Here is an 18,545-nt window from a genome sequence, read left to right as displayed (position 1 = left end):
TCTAGACCGAATTAAAAGATATTAAACCACCTTTACATATAAGAAGAATGCGTATAATTGAGCTAAGAGAATGTGTTTCAGCGGAAAGAATATCCCGGTTCTTTGGAAAAAAAGACATTTCGGTGGGTCGAACCCGAGACGCATGCTCCAATACCTTCGAGTCTACTCCTACGCTACCTAGGCCGAACAGCGGAGTTCTTTTGCATAAAATTATACGAGGGTTCTCAGCGAACCAATGTAGGCGCTGGGTGTGTACAGGTAGGGCCAGACTTGCGCCCACAAGGAACGGAATCTCGCTCCCGTAGCACCGCTTTTGACACGCAAGTGACTTGTGAATCACCGGTAACCCTCTAGTAACTTACACATGGGCTATAGCCAGGTTACTGGTAGGCCACGTGACAAGAGGAGGTGGCGGCCGCTGGAAAGGGGAGGGGCAGGTAGGGGAATGGGAGTGAGGGAAAAGGGAAAACAAGGATAGAAGGATGTGTGTGGTTATTATGATCAGAGGACGAATAAGAGAGAAAAATCCGGCCTAGTAAGTGTCTATCAATAGATGACACCTAAACCTGGTTAGATGAAAAGCGGAGGGAATGGGACAGAGTAAGGAAAAGTTTGAAAAAATAGTACAGAGGTAGTTCAGATTGCAGAGAAAACGTATAACAGGAGTGGCGTTAGAATAGGAAGTTAGGACGTGGCAGAGGGAGGGGGTGGTTAACATAAGGGAGGGAAAAAGGTAGAAGGGAGATTAAAGATAAACACTATCCTTTTTCGACGTTATCTTCGGGGAAGCAAGCATATATGTGCACGATCTTTTGTCTTTTTTTGTGATGGCGTGCCTTGTCGCAATTTGTGAAGTTTACTAGCAGCCAGGGAAGGTAAAAAGACAGTTTTCGTTAAATAATTTGGGGAAATATTTCTGATGCAATGCAAACTTTATTTCGAAAATTGTATTGCATACAATATCTTTAATGACGATTTTCTTTCGACGTCCGTTATGCACAAGGGACTATGTATGGTTAACTAGAGAGTGCTTTCTTTGCCAGGAGGTGTGTCGAGATGCCAAGGACGTGCGTGGCATCGGCTTTGACGCCACCTGTTCTCTGGTGCTGCTGGATGACTCTGGACGGCCCATCACAGTCAGCCCCAAGGGTGAGCGCACACTCTGGATCGAACGATTTACACGAAGAAATTGATTTAACCCGATACTGCACCCTACTTTTCTTATAAGCATTTGCTTTGGGGTGCTGAACCGAAGCCTACTGGCACCAAATGAAAAACCCTGTATATGAGGCATAGTTTGTAGACGATGGTCTGCCTTAGGCTACTTAGGCGAGAAAATTTTGGTCTGTCTGTCTGTCTGTCTGTCCCCTATTCAGCAATCGCACCAAATGTTAAGCGAATACTGAAACGATAAGTTCATACAGGCACATTACTAAACTACTAAATATGGTAGCATACTTCATAATTGTCAACAAAGTTCAGCAAAACGAAAACACTGGGCATATTTGAAGCAAAACAAAATATATATCTTATACTAGCACTGATCTTTTGATTAAAAAATAGACGTGGACGTAATTCTTGCTATGGCATGCAAAGAAGAATGTGTTAAAAACAATATTTCAATCACAAAATGCAGAAAGGGCTGAACCCCGTGGCTCGATTAACAAACAGTAACAAAAGGTCCCAACAGATGGCGCACTCGGAGTGCGCCATTGTCTTTTTATTGTGACATTATTTTTTATTTATTTTGTTTGTATTTTTGGCGAGGTGATTGTACAGTGGCGTTGCGACTAAGACCGCTGTGCAACGCCACCCCGTTACAAAGGGGAAGCCACTAAGCATCATCATCATCATCATCATGCAGAATGAATTCGGCCACCTGCGCAATTGAGATGCGAAGACTGAGGAAGCACCGGAGCTGGTGGTCTTCACTAGCTCTCACTTGGCTTTTATCAGGTCTGCCCATCTTATCGGTAGATGGGACTCTGAAGTCCACCGAGCGCACGCCGTCTCTCTCAACTAGAACAACACCTGCACGCCAGAGCTTACGTCATCGCTAGGCACTGATCCCCGACTCGCGACTTTCCACCGGAACATTTGCGCCCCCCCCCCCCCCCCCCCCCCCCGTGCTGCAAGTATTGAGCGACGGCTGGTACGACTCCCCAGCCGAGCATCTGCGCCGCGACGCGCACTCCCCACACCTTCTCGTGGGTTCCTTGCTCCTCGCCACTTTCTCTCACACTTCTTCCCGCAGGATTTTCCTACTCTACACTTTGCTGCGCCCAGTTCTGAGCGACGCCACGCACGGATGGAACTCGAGTCGAAGCAGCTTCGCTGTTAAAATTGAATCCAACAAACCTCTGTTACGTTTATCATTCCTCCATGCATGGGAGGATTGAGACTGGAGAAGAGCGTGAGGGGTAGGCTGATGAGACAGGACAGGAGGAGGAGGAGGAGTACAACTTTTATTGTTTCGAAAAGTCTTGGGGGGGGGGGGGAGCCCTCATTCCAGGGCGCCATTGGAGCAACCCGCTGTCTTTGCCCGTTCGATCAGCTGCAGCTGTCTGGTGGGACAAGGGCTAGTGAGTTCTCTCTCCCACTACTCTCGGGAGGGGATATTTAGCATGTTTATTTATCATTACTTTAGTTTTATTCATATTTATCTATAGCCCTGCAGCGAAGCTCTCTGATTGTAGTTCTTCAATCATTTTTTTTAGTTCTGCAGATTCCTTGAGCAAGGCTATCGTCTGCAAACCTCAAATGGCTAAGTATTCCCAGTTTATTCGTAAGCCTATGTTTTCCCAGTCATTCCTCCTGTATACAGCCTCCAGACAGTCTGTGTGCAATTTTAGTGCGATGTTATCTCGTTGTGGCACCCATTTTCGGATCGGGAATTTATCACTTTGTTTGTGAAGGGTAACCCTGCCCGTGCAGTCTTCGTATACGTCGTCTAGGAGTCTTAGGTAGGTCTCCTTTATTCCTTGTTTCTTTAAGGTGCCCATCACTGCGGCAGTGTTAACTTAATCAAACGCTTTTCCATAGTCTATGAATGTCATGGAAAGTGGCTTATTATACTATGCTGATTTTATATTACTTGGTTGGTAACATATGGATGTGATCCATTCTAGAATACCCTTTTCTAAACCCAGCCTCTTCTTTGGGTTGTTGGAAGTCTAGGCTGTTGTTCATGCGGTTAACTATTATCTTGGTAAACAGCTTGTATACAGCCGACAGAAGGCTTACGGGCCTGTCGCTCTTAAGATCTTTGTTATCTCACTTTTTGTGAATTAAAAATATGTTGGCGTTTTTCCAGTCTTTGGGTATCTTTAAAGTCTTTAAATAATTTGAGAATAGTTTAGCAAGCTTTTATATTATTATATATCTACCCTACGTTAGAAGGTCTGTAGTTATGCCTGCGTCGCCTGCCGCTTTCCCTCTTTTCATGCCCTTGAGCGTCTTTTCTACTTTCTCCTTAGTTACTGGCGGAACTTTGCAAGCTACGTTTGTAGGCTCAGTAGTTACCCGTCGTCCAATGTCGCTGGCGTACGTATATCTTGGTGTATAAACGTATAAACGTTCTGCTATTTCATATATCTCGTCCATATTGTGCGTAATGGTACCCTGGTCATGTCTGAGTCGGCGTACATTGTCTCTGCATTCCTCCTTTTTGCTTTCAAGCTTCCTCCTTTTTCCAACATTCACTCAATAAGCGCCATGTTATACGCAGGAATGTCATTTGTTTTACTTCTATTTATCAATTTTAATAGCTCCGCTAATTCAATTTGATCCACTGTGCTCCATCATTTTATGTTATGGCGCTTCGCAATAAGCTCCTTTGTTTGCTGAGTTATTTTTACAGTTTGTTTCCTACATACAGCCTCTCCAATGGACGCTCCTGACTCTGGAATTGCTGTGCTTGCTGTTAGGTTGTCATTTAGGGCGTCAACACTGTCCTCGTTCTTACCCTTTAAAAGCGCGAATTTGGTCTGAAAAGTTATTTTAAGCTCCTGCGTCCTGTCTGTGATGGACTTGATGCTGGGCTTCTTACTTTTTACGAGTTGCCTTCTTTACTTTTTGAGACTTAGCCTTACTTTGCACCTAAGCAACCTATGATCCCTGCACCGAACCTTGATCAGAACCTCCACGTCCTGCATAATGCCTAGGTTGCCACTCAAAATGAAGCGAATTTCGGTTTTTGTCATCCCGTAAGGACCTTCCGATGTCCATTTACTACTCTTGAGTTTTCGGGAGAATGTGTTTAATAGCTTCAGGTTATTTCTCTCTGTAAATCCAGCCAGTGTATCTCTTCGGCAGTTGCGAGTGCCTATTGCAAAATTTCCCGCTGATTTTTCTTCTACTCTCCCATTGCGTCGAAGTATCCCATTACAAGTGTGAAATGTGCTGTTCAGTTATTCATTGTTGCTTCGACGTCTTCGTAGAAACTACCTAAGGCCTCATCCTCGCAGCTAGCTGTTGGTGCATAGGCTTGTTTTATCCTTACCCTGTATCGCTTGTTAAGCTTGATCACAACTACTCGGACCCTCTTGTTAACACTGAGGAATTCTTCCACGTTCCGTGATATCTCATTGTGGATAAAAAATACCACCCCATGCTTTTTCTTTTCGTGAGGTCCCCGATAGCACGGAATATGCACGCTAGTCAGCTCTATGAAGCTTCTCCTGTTTTTCTAATCTCACATAGCCCAATAATATCCCATTTAAAGTCCGAGAGCGCCTGTAATAGCACAGCTAAGCTTCCCTCGCTAGATAGAGTTCGTGCATTGAACGCTGCCAAGTTCAAGTTCCAGAGGCGGCCTTTCCGGACCCAGAGATTCTTAGCACCCTCTGCGGTGTAGCTGGCCTGACCGTCGCCGTGCTCAGGTGTTCTACAGATGCTGGGGACTGAGGGCTGGAATTTGGGTTGGTCAATCATGAGGGGGTTGGGCGAACTACATCACCAGGCTGACCAGATCCTTATCTGGTGAGAAAGGGCTGTTTGTGTTCCAAAGAGCCTTCCTGTCATGGTTGCACCTGTGTATTTTAGCCTCTAAGGTATCCGGGGTGGTATTCACCTCTGGACCAGGCAGCACTCCATATCTGGGACATTTTGGCAGGAGAAAAAGAATGGAAGAAAAGGGGAAAATCAAGATAAGTAAAAAAAAGGAAAAGAAAGAAAAAGGAAACCGTCGCACGTGTGTTTTCATAATAACTCTGTTCCTAATCGGCCCGTTAAAATCTCGGCCGTTTCTTATGCACGGAAAAATGTTGTCTATCTAAGAAAAGAAAAGTTGCAAATGTTTGGTCACTGTTATTTTTATGGTCCGACATGGTTTCGGGGCGAACAAAAACTGAGCGAGTGAGCAAATAAAGAGCGGCCAGGGCTGTTTTTCGCAGAAGAAACAGGCAGGCGTGTGGCGCTTTGATATTGCCGCGAACCATACATTGGGTTTGTTTATTTGTGTTTTGCTTTTACCGCCCGGCTGCGCCGGTCTGTGTTATCTCTGCGCCAAGGGAAGCGCGTGTTCCATTTTTTCTTTCTGTGCCGCATGTGTTATCTGTCGTGATAGGGAGAGCATTCCGATCTGACGTGAACAGCCCAGAATAATCTTCTTGGATCTACTATGTTCTCGATGCGAATCGACGTTTCGAGAACCACGCGCGCCGAAAGATAAAAAGCCTGCAGTGCGGACGCCGGGCCATTCGATTCGACGACACTCGCCTGTGCAAGTCACTTTGTTGACCGCTGCTTCGCCGCCTCTGTATTCCTTTGAGTTGTTAGGGGAGCACAAGTTCGCTCCAATAAACGTGTTTCTCATTCAAGACAACTGCATCGTTCTTGTCTTCGCGACATCTGGTGGAGGTGCGGGGTACTAAGTCTTTATGCCCTCTACGACATCTCGAAGCCGCCAAGCCAGTCCAACCAGAGAAAGCCCCCGACTGCAAGGATTGCTACCCGAGTTCGGTCTTCTGCCAGAAGGGCCCAAGAGAAGGAACGCTGCAACCAACACCATGGTGCAAGAAACAACGTCGCCAATCATCCTGCAGCAGCCCCGAGAACCGCCATCGTTCCGGGGAGCCCCCGCTGAAGACCCCGAAGAATGGTTGGAGAAGCCGGAGCGCGTCCGCATCTTCAACAGGTGGGACGACGAAGAAACTTTCCGGCATGTCTTCTTTTACTTAGAAGATGCTGCTCGAACTTGGTTCGAGAACCATGAGAGCTCTTTGACCGACTGGACTCGATTCAAAAGGGAGTTCCTTAAGACTTTCACTACCGTGGTGAGAAAAGGGCGAGCTGCGCTTTTGCTTGAAACTCGAACGCAGCACCCCAACGAAGGAGTCGTGATTTTCGTTGAGGACATGAAGCGACTTTTTCGTCGTGCGGACCCTGAAATGACCGAGGAAAAGAAGCTCAGGTTTCTAATGCGAGGAGTGAAGCAAGAGCTTTTTGCTTGTCTAGTCCGTAACCCTCCGAAGACAGTGGCGGAATTCGCGTCTGAGGCGGCCGCGATGGAGAAGACGCTAGAAATTCGAACGAGGCAGTACGACCGCCCTGTCAACGCGCTGTTCTCGGAGACCATCGGTGCCGCAAATGGAAGCTCCGATACATTGCGAGAGACCATCCGAGCAGTGGTCAGGGAGGAGCTTCGGAAGCTTTTTCCAACGACGCCGCAACCTCAAGTGGCTTCCCTGACCGACGTAATCCGAGAAGAAGTCCAAAACGCACTGGGAACTTCTACTCCATCGGAAGCACCCCGCGAACCACAAGCCATGACCTACTCCTCGGCTGTTCGTCAACCCCGCCCTGCTCCAACCCGTCGTCAAGAGGCCGAGCCATACCGCCGTCCAATGCCGCCCGCCCGACGCCTTGTAGACCAATACCAGACGCCAAGGAAGACCGACGTGTGGCGAACGCCTGATAATCGCCCGCTGTGCTACCACTGCGGAGAGGCCGACCACATCTACCGTCGCTGTCCCTACAAGAGGCTCGGTTTGCGAGGGTTCTCCGTCGACGCCCCACGCCCCCGATACGGCCAGCGCCCTGCTGAGATCGAAGAATACCTCTCCAACACCAACCGAGGACCAGCCCGCTTCAACCGTTCACCGTCGCCCTACCCGTATCAGTCACCGAACTGCCGCAGCACTGCTGACTTCTCACGTGGAAGGTCCCCCAGCCCACGCGGGGGAAACTAAAAGCAGCAACTTCGGGAGGTAAAGTTGCACAACGGCGGAAACATGAAAACCCTCCAACGACGCAGCGACTCGCTGAAGACCATCATTCACGACATGCCCTCAACCCGACGACCCGACCTAGCCCTAACGAGACTCCTGAACACGACGGCAGCTACACGGCGCGACGCGTACCCGACCTGACCGAGACGTCCGTTGAGAAGACGACGACAACGACGATGCACAGTGCCCGACCGTCAACACGTACAAGCAGAGATACGACGCCCCGACGAACCCGGAACTCGAGGAAGACTGCATCTGACGTCAAGGTGTCCATCGACGGCTTTGACGTAGTCGCCCTCGTAGACACGGGAGCTGACTATTCGGTAATGAGCGGACCATTTGCGTCTAAACTGAAGAAAGTTATGACCAGATGGGACGGTCCGCACATACGCACAGCAGGAGGCCACCTCGTGACGCCAAGTGGAACGTGCACATCGCGCGTCACCATAGACGGCACAACGTACCCTGCGGCGTTCGTCATTCTGCCTAACTGCTCCCGCGACGTAATTCTTGGAATGGACTTTTTGATGGACAACGGTGCAATAATCGATCTGCAGACCAAGTCAATAACTTTTTCCCCCAATCACTCCATGACGCCGGAACCGAACCCCGAACGACGTGCTGCTGTAAGGATTGCCGATGATCATGTCACCCTGCCACCCCGCGCAAGCTTGATGGTCGCAGTCTACTGTGAAGATGCTGCTCCTGACGTCGACGCTATCGTAGACACCGATCAAAGGGTGCTTCTCAACCGTGGTGTGTCGGTCGCAAGAGGCATTGCGCGCTTCAAGGAACACCAATCCCACATTTTGGTTACGAATTTCACCGAGGAGTACCAGCATTTAAACAAGGGCGCGGTGATTGCATTCCTCGAAGAAGCGCAAGAAGCAAGTGACGTGATCGCGGTCGCCGACTTTGAACGCACACCCGTAGAAACCTTCAAGCTCCCGCAGCCTTTCGACGTGAATCCGGCGCTACCGCAAGAACAACGGAACAAGTTATTGGCTTTGCTGCGTCGCTATAGCGAATGTTTTTCGTCGAGCGCAAAACTACGTCAGACCCCTCTAGCGAAGCACCGAATAATAACCGAAGATGGAGCCCGACCCACCCGACAGTCACCGTACCGCGTCTCTTCACACGAACGGGAAGCCATCCGGACTCAAGTCGACGACATGCTCAGCGACGACATTATACAGCCCTCGAAAAGCCCCTGGGCTGCGCCCGTCCTACTCGTAAAGAAAAAAGACGGCACATTAAGGTTTTGTGTTGACTACCGGCGACTGAACAAAATCACGAAAAAGGACGTGTAGTCCCTCCCCCGAATCGACGACGCCCTCGACCACCTCTGCCACGCGAAGTACTTCTCATCGATGGACCTGAAGACCGGCTACTGGCAAATTGAAGTGGACGAGAGAGACCGAGAGAAGACTGCATTTATAACCCCAGACGGCCTATACGAGTTCAAGGTGATGCCGTTTGGGCTGTGCACAGCACCAGCGACGTTTCAGATAGTCATGGACACTGTGCTAGCTGGCCTTAAGTGGCACACCTGCCTCGTATACCTCGACGACGTAGTGGTATTCGCCCGGACTTTCGACAAACACCTTGCAAGGTTGGAGTCTGTACTCGAGGCCATTCGTACGTCGGGGTTGACGCTGAAGCCTGAAAAGTGCCGTTTCGCATACGGGGAACTCAAGTTCTTGGGCCACGTCGTCAACGCCGCGGGAGTCCTACCTGACCCGGCAAAAACGTCAGCCATTGCGAACTTCCCAAGGCCGAAAGACAAGAAGGGCGTGCGAAGATTTCTCGGGCTGTGCGCATACTACCGGCGCTTCGTCGCAAACTTCGCACGCATTGCAGAGCCACTCACGCGCTTGACGAAAGATAGCACCCCTTTCAGCTGGGAAAACGACCAAGAAAAAGCATTCTGCGAGCTGCAAAAATGCCTGCAAAGACCGCCCGTGCTCGCTCATTTCGACGAAAATGCCGAAACGGAAATGCACACGGACGCCAGTGATATAGGCTTGGGTGCCATCCTTGTCCAAAAGCAAAGCGGCTGCGAAAGGGTAATCGCCTATGCCAGCCGTGGTCTGTCGAAGGAGGAGAAAAAACTATTCTGCCTCTGAGAAAGAGTGCCTGGCTATTATATGGGCGATTTCAAAATTTCGCCCATACGTGTATGGAAGGCCATTCAAGGTTGTAACAGACCACCATGCGCTGTGTTGGCTCGCCAATTTGAAGGACCCCTCTGGCCGTCTTGGGCGGTGGAGCTTGCGCCTGCAGGAGTTCGACGTTACCGTCGTTTATAAATCCGGCAGGAAACACTCCGACGCCGACTGCCTGTCCCGCGCCCCCGTCGACCCACCACCACAAGACGCTGACGAAGACAGCGCGTTCTTCGGGATCGTGACGGAGAGCGACCTAGCCGCCCAGCAGCGTGCCGACCCCGACTTACGCGTCATAATCGAGTACCTCGAGGGATGCAACGTTGCCGTTCCTAGGACCTTCAAACGCAGCTTACCAGCATTCAGCCTGAGAAACTCCGTCCTCGTGAAGAAGAATTTCAGCCCCGGAACAAGAGCGAATTACCTTCTCGTCATCCCCGCGGACCTTCGTGACGAAATTTTGGAAGCGTGCCACGACGACCCGTCTTCCGGACATCTCGGCACAGCGCGCACTATTGGAAAAATCAAGGCGAGGTACTACTGGCCCGGCCTTACCTCTGACGCCACCCACTACGTCCGGAGCTGCCGTGACTGCCAGCGACGAAAAACGCCGCCGACAAGACCCGCCGGACTTCTGCAACCGATCGCCGTCCCATCGAGACCATTTCAACAGATTGGAATGGACCTTTTAGGCCCGTTCCCTACGTCACGATCACAGAACAAGTGGATTGTCGTAGCGACAGACTACATGACGCGCTACGCAGAGACCGCCGCTCTTCCGAGGGGGACTGCACAAGAAGTGGCAAAGTTCTTTATAAGCCAAGTTGTGCTGCGACATGGAGCCCCGGAAGTCCTAATCACCGACCGCGGAACGGCATTTACTGCGGAGCTGATGCAAGGAGTATTACGCTACAGCAACACGGATCACCGAAGAACGACGGCGTACCACCCCCAAACGAACGGACTAACAGAACGTCTGAACAAGACAATCGCAGATATGCTGTCAATGTACGTTGACGTTGAACAAAAGACTTGCGACGAAGTGCTCCCGTATGTTACATTTGCGTACAACACGGCTATCCAGGAGACGACGCGGCTGACGCCGTTCGAGCTTGTCTACGGTAGAAGGCCAACTACGATGCTCGACGCCATGCTTCCGCACGTTGAAGACGACGACCTCAACGCCGACGTCCACGGATATCTTCAACGTGCGGAGGAGGCCCGCCAGCTCGCTCGAGTTCGTATAACGGACCAGCAGCTGGTGGATGCGGGCCGCTACAACCTCCGACGCCGAGACGCCGAGTACCAACCAGGGGATCGTGTGTGGGTTTGGACTCCCATCCGACGACGCGGACTCAGTGAGAAGCTCCTGCGACGGTATTTCGGACCCTACCAGATTCTACGACGTGTCGGCCAACTTACCTACGAGGTGATTCCCGATGGTGATTCCGGAACATCACGACGACGCACGCGGCCCGAAGTCGTTCACGTGGTTCGCTTAAAACCTTTCTACGGACGATAACGAATTTTATTTTTATTTTCGGACTGTCGCTTATGTTAGCATCGGGTCGATGCACTCTTAGAGGGGGGGTAACGCCGCGAACCATACATTGGGTTTGTTTATTTGTGTTTTGCTTTTACCGCCCGGCTGCGCCGGTCTGTGTTATCTCTGCGCCAAGGGAAGCGCGTGTTCCATTCTTTCTTTCTGTGCCGCATGTGTTATCTGTCGTGATAGGGAGAGCATTCCGATCTAACGTGAACAGCCCAGAATAATCTTCTTGGATCTACTATGTTCTCGATGTGAATCGACGTTTCGAGAACCACGCGCGCCGAAAGATAAAAAGGCTGCAGTGCGGACGCCGGGGCATTCGATTCGACGACACTCGCCTGTGCAAGTCACTTTGTTGACCGCTGCTTCGCCGCCTCTGTATTCTTTTGAGTTGTTAGGGGAGCACAAGTTCGCTCCAATAAACGTGTTTCTCATTCAAGACAACTGCATCGTTCTTGTCTTCGCGACAATATGATAATCACTAGGTGACGCTTTTGTTTATTGTATATGGCCGGCGCCGATGCGCAAAAAAAGACGGATAAGTTGCTGGTAACGTTTAACATTTCAGGCGGAGTTCTAAAAAAGTGCGCACCTGTCAAGTTTAAAAGACGACTAGGAAACCCATGTGTGCTCTCGGCACGCGTCTAAGATGACTGCTGGGGTAATCACGGAATTAACTAGTCTTAAATATACAGCAGCGGATTACGGCAGTTCAAGAAGGTGCCAACCGTCTTTCTTCGCAGCGCTGAAACACGTCTGGCTAGCCGAAGGAGGAGAGATGATGAAATCAGGGTCAACATGAGGGCAACACAGGGCTCAACGGAGTAATTGCATATATATTCGTCTAACGTACATACATCGCCTCTCCTGTTTGCGCAAGTGCTCAGTGATGCTCGTGGTGTAGTACCTGGTTGATTAGTTCCTGAAATGCTCCAAGGGAGTGGTAATGCATGAGAGGTGGGCAGTCTTCGGGCAGGGTGATGGCCCGGGTTCAATTGCTGAAATTGCTTGCTTCGGAGTTGTGCATGACCTGGCTGAAGAGATCGTTCCCGTCTATGGCTGTTTGAGAGAAAAAAAAGAATGAAGATATGCCGAATGTACGGGCGTTGGGTGGGTAAACTGCATTTTGGGGATTGCTTCGACATCAGTGCAGATGAAAATGCCCAATGACAGGCTTACCGAACGATGAGTGACAGAATTTACGGTACAGACAACCTAGCAGCTTTGCTCCTGGGCTCGAGACTAAGTAGTTTAGCTTTTGGTTAACATTCTGTGAGTACAATTTGAGTATTCATTGAAAATAAACATTGCGACACGATTCAGGACGGATTCAAGGCATTTTGAGAGGTTAGTATGGTGGGGTCCCAAACTGCACACGCATACTCCAGTTTGGAATACTTCGACACTTTTTCTTACCTTTTTCGTCACAAATGAACATTTGTCAACGTCAGATTAAAAACCGCCGCCCATACTTTGGTTGGCTGAATGGTTTAAGATAATCATAAAATGTTGATAGCTCTTATAATACACATATTCATTCCATTTTGTGTTGCTGCAAACAATACACTTCAAGGAGACTGGTTACATTTTGCGAGAGAAAATTGTTTACAATAGTAGCATTAACATAGTGCATGGCCGGGATCGCCAAATTGCGTGTAATTCTAAGGCAATTATTATGTAATGCCACCATTTTCCACTGCCAAGACTCCTGTTGTGAACCGCAAGAAACCAATACGCCAGGGTAGGGCAGAACTGGAAACGCACTTCCACCTCCTTTTATTTATTAATGATGATAGTGTGCACGCCCCCTTCTTCCTCATCTACTTCCACAACTCCTATCCAATATGGCGTAGCAGGTGGTGGTGGTTAAAAACGTTCTTCACTGAGCTCAAGGGGTAGGGAAAGGGGTGTGGTCAGCCTCCTTCATCCAGGAGGCCGCGGGCCTGCGCTGCATCCGTGGCTCGTTGCACCAGCGCGAGTTGACGCTCCGGCGCCGAGCTGGTCAGCGCAGACTCCCACTGCTCAGGGGATGGGGATGGGATGGGGTGAGGGTGGTGGGGACAGGAGTATACTATGTGGTAAGTTGAGATTGGGATGTCACACTGTGGGCAATTGTAGGGGAACAGAGATGGGGAGATGTGGGACAGGATGGTGTGGTTGTAGTATGTCTCGGTTTGCAGTCGCCGGTAGATATACGCTTGATGGTTGGAAAGAGTGTGATGAGGAGGTGGGTATATCCGTCTTGTGTTTGTGTAATGAGAGAGAATGGAGCTGTATGTGAGGTCGAGTGGGGTCAGTGCCTGTGGGACAGGTGGGGCTTGTCCGGTTCTTCCTGGCCTTGCTGTTGGGAGTGCCCGGTTGAGGAGGTCTCGGGCTACGGCGTGGGCCGCCTCATTCCCTGCAAGGCCGGTGTGGCCTGGTGTCCAGATGATAGAGATGTCGATGTCTTCGGGGAGGTGTTGTAGGATCTGGATGGCTTGAGGGGGTGCGAGGCCGGCTTGGTATAGGCGGCAGGCTTGTTGGGAATCCGATATGATGGTCAAGTAGGGTTTTTGTTGGTGGGTAGTGGTGGCGTGAGCGATGGCTAGCGCTTCGGCCGTTGCTACCGGTAGGTTCCGATAGGAGGCTGCAGTTGCTAATTTACCAGTTGAGTCGAGGACTGCAAGGGTTGTGTGCTTGTGGTCTGTAGATCGAGCAATGTCTGTGTACCGTGTGTGAGGGTCTGAGCTGTGTCGTTATTAAGTGCGAATGCACTTCTTAAGCGAGCCTGAAGCGTCCGCCGCCGTCCGCATAGCAACAGCTGCGGGTGCGCGCGCTCCTCGTCTTCCTTGGCAACGGGGGGAGATGGGCGCGCGCTGCCTGGCCGCTGACATGGCACATACCCACGTGGGGGATTGGCCAGGAATCTCCTCGTCTTCCTTGGCAACGGGGGAAGATGGGCGCGCGCTGCCTGGCCGCTGACATGGCACATACCCACGTGGGGGATTGGCCAGGAATCTCCTCGTCTTCCTTGGCAACGGGGGGAGATGGGCGCGCACTGCCTAGCCGCTGACATGGCACATACCCACGTGGGGGATTGGCCAGGAATCGGGCGTGAGAAGGGCTAATGCACCCGCTTAAAGGAGTACTGACACGAAATTTCAAAGCTGAGATCCGCTCTAGCAATCAAGTACAACGACAACACAAATAGGTGTCTGTGAATAAATGCATCTTTCTTTCTTTGTAGTTGTGTGTGTGTGTGTGTGTGATCTCTCTTTCGCGAACATTACCGAACCGCGCAAATTCAACTCGTGCATTCGCACTTTCACATTCTTCCCCTCGGGGAAATGCGGGGAATTTTTTCAAGGAGCCTCACCCTGGCCTCTCGGCGTCCCCGGTTGTAGGTAGGATGCATGTGTTTTGGAACAGGATGGACCTTGAGCGGTTGACGGATGGTGAGAGGAATACGTTGCGGTGCTTGCTGTGAAGAAGGGGTAGTGCGTCCGATGTCCTGGAGAACTTTTCTTCATGGTGGTGTCAATATGAGTCTCTGGAGGTGTGATGCGCGCTGTGCTTCCAACAGTTCACATAAGGTATTATGCAGGCCGAGTTTGAGGAGACGATCGTTAGATGTGTAGGTTGGGAGGCCGAGGGCTGCTTTGTAGGCTTTTCTGATGAGGGTGTCCAGTTTGTTGATTTCCTGCGGTTTCAGGTTGACAAATGGGGAGCCATAGGTGATGCGGCTGACTATCAGCGCTTGGATTAGCTTGCAGGTATCGTGTTCTTTAAGTCCGTATGTAGAGCCTCGTATTCTTCGGATGAGGTGTGTTAGCTGTGTGACTGTTTTTTGGAGTTGTGGTAGAAGGGCCGCTCCGGAGCCATCGTAGTGGAAAGGTACGCCGAGCACGCGGAGCGTGGTAATTTGTGGGATGGGGGATCCTTGAATGACGACTTGGGGATCTGGGGTAGTGGGAGGGGGTCGGCCTCTTGTGCGGGAACGTAGAATCAACAGGGCCGATTTGTTAGGTTCTGCTGTGAGGCCCCTGGGTTGGAGATAAGCAATGGTGGTGTCGATGGCTTGCTGGAGTGCGTCTTCTTGTTCTCCGCTCGAGCCATGTGTCGTCCAAATGGTTAAATCGTCCGCGTATAGGGCATGACGAATGCCGGGGATATTGTCTAGTTTGCTTGGTAATTGGAGGAGTGGGGTGAAATTACAGACCCTTGCGGGGTGCCTTTGGCCGGTGTTTCGAAAGTTGGGGATTGTATGGGTCCGAGTCGCAACGTGGCTGTGCGGTTTCCCAGGAACGCCTTAACGAAGTAAAAGATTCGGTGGCCGCATTCGGTATGGTTGAGGTTTTCGAGAATGGCTTGGTGTGTTACGTTATCAAAGGCGCCCTTAACATCTAATGTGAGTAGGGCCTTTGGAGCGTCACGGCTGAGGTGGTCTAGTATTTGCTCTTTGATTTGTATAAGGATGTCCTGCGTAGAGAGGTGCTGGCGAAAGCCGAACATTGTTAGGGGGTACAGGTGTTTTTCTTCTAGGTGGGTAGTTAGGCGTTGATGTGCTAAATGTTCGTAGATTTTTCCGAGGCATGATGTCAGGGAGATAGGTCGGAGGGTGGTGGGTGATAGAGGCTTGTTAGGTTTCGGGATTAGCGTGATGTCGGAATGCCGCCACTGTTCTGGATAGGTGCCCTGTTGCCAGTGATGATTGTAGTAGTCAAGGAGAACTTGGAGGGTATCTTCGCTTAGGTTGCGGATGGTGCAATAAGTGATGCGGTCCTTACCCGGCGTGGTGTTGCTGGTTAGCCGGGCCAGGATGGCTCGGAGTTCGGCCAGGGTGAAGGGAGTGTCAAGGGCTTCGTTAGTTGGTCCGGTGTATTGAATGTCCGGTGTGGAGGGGTAAGTTGCAGGATCTCCGAAGAGGTGTAGCTTTATGGATTGCAGGAGGTCTCTTGGGGGGAGGGCACTATTTCGTATGAGTTGTTGTATCCGGTGATTCGTTTGTTTGTGAGTCGAGCTTTTGTCCAGGAGATATCGCAGTAAGTGCCACGTTTTGGTTCCTTGCAGTTGGTTACAAAAATGGTGCCAGTTCTGGGTTTGGAGTTGGGCTGCATATGTCTGGGCTTTCTGGGTCAAAATGGCAATGCGCTTTTTTAGGGTTCCATTGTGTTTTTGGCGTTTCCACCGCTTTGTGAGGCCCCGCCGAGCATCCCAAATATGCATAAGGTGGGGGTCTACCGCAGGTATGTCTTCCGTGAGGGCAATGAGTTGGGTGTGTTTCCCGACCCGTTGCTCAAGGGCTTGGGTCCAATCTTCCAGGTTTTCGCCGATGGGTGGGAGGTCTGAGTCGTCCTTGCGAAAGGCTGGCCAGTTGGTAAGATGGGCAGTGCCCTTTCTGCGCGGTTTTCTTTCGAAGGGTATGCTCGTCGATATTATATGGTGATCACTGCCAAGTGTTTCGCTTAGGCAAAGCCAGGTGGTGTTGGGGCAGTTTTTTGAGAAGGTGAGGTCCGGTATAGTGTCGCGGGCAACGCTATTTCCGATTCTCGTAGGGGTAGTAAGGTCGTTTTGGAGGACCAGTTGATTGTTTTGGCAGCATGGAGTAGGGCAGTGCCCTTTTTTGATGCGAAATGATAACCCCATGCTGGGTGGGAGGCATTGAAGTCGCCAAGGATAAGTAATGGATTATTGCAGGCCTTCCGTGTGGCTTCATGTATGAGGTTGTCTATGGTTTTCAGGTTTTCGGATGGCGGGCTGTAGATGTTCAGGATGTAAACGCTTGGGCTTGACGGGCGAGTCGGGATGAGTTCTACAAAGGTGTGCGGGATGGTCTGGTTGAGGTAGTGGGGCTGGGCTGGGTGGGTGTTATGTACTAGTATGGCGGTGCGGTATTGAGGGTCCTGCGTGAATGCAGTATACTGAGGCAGACGGGGGGTGGAGGTGTTAGTTTCTTGCAGGGCTATTACGTCCGGGGGCTCAGTCTGTACGAAGAGAGATAGTTCGTGCCGTTTGCTGTGGAAAGAGCGGCAATTCCACTGGTACACTATGATGGTGTCGGCCATGGCTTTAGTCATAGTATGGGTGGTGCTTGGTTTTTTGGGGGGGATGGACATTCGATAGGGTTTCCTTTATTCCTTGCATGGCCAGTTCAATCTTGTTTTGGCGATCCGTGAGTGTTTGAAGATTTCTGCATAGAGTGTTGAGATTTTCAGCCTGTGTGTCGATGAGTTGCTAGTTTTGTTTCGATTATTTGTGTGAACGTAGTTTCGATGAGGGCAGAAATTTGTTCCGGGGGGGTAGTTGGTTGTGAAAGGGTTGAGAGGAGTGGTGTTTGCACCAGCTTTTCTATTTTGTTTGTGAGGTCGTCCAGCTGTTTCTGGAATCGTTGTTGCTGCTGTCTGAACTCTTCAAGCATGACAGTGAAGGTGTAGTTGTGCTGAGGGGGTAGGGGGTGGGTAGGGGATAAAGGGATTTGAGCAGTGGGAGCATTCGTGAGTTTGGCTGACCAGCTCACCTTTGTTGGGGTAGCTTTTGGTGTCTCCTTGCTGATGACCGTTGTTGGAGGGGAGAGTGGCGGGTAGTCTTCAGCTGAAACCTGAAGCTTGCCGTGATTGTTAGTCTGGTTGTTAGGGCGCGTCTCATATTGTCACGAAGACAAGGACGATGCAGTTGTCTTGAATGAGAAACACGTTTATTGGAGCGAACTTGTGCTCCCCTAACAACTCAAAAGAATACAGAGGCGGCGAAGCAGCGGTCAACAAAGTGACTTGCGTCGGCGAGCGTCGCAGAATCGAATGCCCCGGCGTCCGCACTGCAGGCATTTCTTAGGCTCGCCTCTTCCTGCGTCTGACGGTGTCAACAGCTCCGCGTCCGCAGCAGGTGCGCCTCTCCTCCTTCCCTCCTCTCTCTCAACAGCAGCTGGCGCGCGCATGCGTCGTAGTCAGCCCGTTCGCTCCGTCGCGGTCTCGGCGTAGCAGGTGCGTGATAGCAGCGCGGTGGGGCGTGGAAGGGCGCGCGCTGCTTGCGCATGCGCGCTCTCCCCCCGTACTGCTCTCCCTCTACTGCGCGCGCTGCAAATATAAAGCGTCTAGCGGTCATTCAGTCACTGCGTTGCTCCTTCCTTCCTTGGTTGACGCTCGCCCCCACGTTTACTCATGTCTGCTACTCCAGCATCACGGAAGAAGTGATGGAAGCAACACTGCCTTCAACCAGTACTGAGGCCCCAATGCTCTGCATTTACTCGTGTTCCCCTCGCGGGAAGGCGCGGGAATTTTTTTATCTTTCGGCGCGCGTGGTTCTCGAAACGTCGATTCACATCGAGAACATAGCAGATCCAAGAAGATTATTCTGGGCTTTTCACGTTAGATCGGAATGCTCTCCCTGTCACAACAGATAACACATGCGGCACAGAAAGAAAGAATGGAACACGCGCTTCCCTTGGCGCAGAGATAACACAGACCGGCGCAGCCGGGCGGTAAAAGCAAAACACAAATAAACAAACCCAATGTATGGTTCGCGGCATTATGGTGTCGGGGTTGGGCGGAAGCGTTTAGGGCAGTCCCGGTTGGCAGTGGGATGGGGTCCGTTGCACAGTTGGCAATGGGGGACACAGTCGTGGTC

The 18,545-nt window shown here is 51.0% G+C and overlaps 1 protein-coding gene across 1 annotated transcript in view; it reads left to right on the top strand.

The window, feature by feature from the left end:
- Positions 1-18,545, top strand: part of LOC144137604 (FGGY carbohydrate kinase domain-containing protein-like) — a 65,934-nt gene that overhangs the window by 21,866 nt on the left and 25,523 nt on the right. The window contains exon 2 of the mRNA XM_077669537.1: positions 1,044-1,149. Coding sequence (XP_077525663.1) covers positions 1,044-1,149 — 106 coding nt within the window. The remainder of the gene's footprint in view (positions 1-1,043; positions 1,150-18,545) is intronic.

The sequence above is a fragment of the Haemaphysalis longicornis genome, unplaced genomic scaffold (assembly GCF_048455015.1).
Source record: "Haemaphysalis longicornis isolate Haplotype H1 unplaced genomic scaffold, Haemaphysalis longicornis Haplotype H1 scaffold_413, whole genome shotgun sequence".
In the NCBI taxonomy this organism is placed as follows: Eukaryota; Metazoa; Arthropoda; class Arachnida; order Ixodida; family Ixodidae; genus Haemaphysalis; species Haemaphysalis longicornis.
This window is presented reverse-complemented; position numbering and strand designations above follow the sequence as displayed.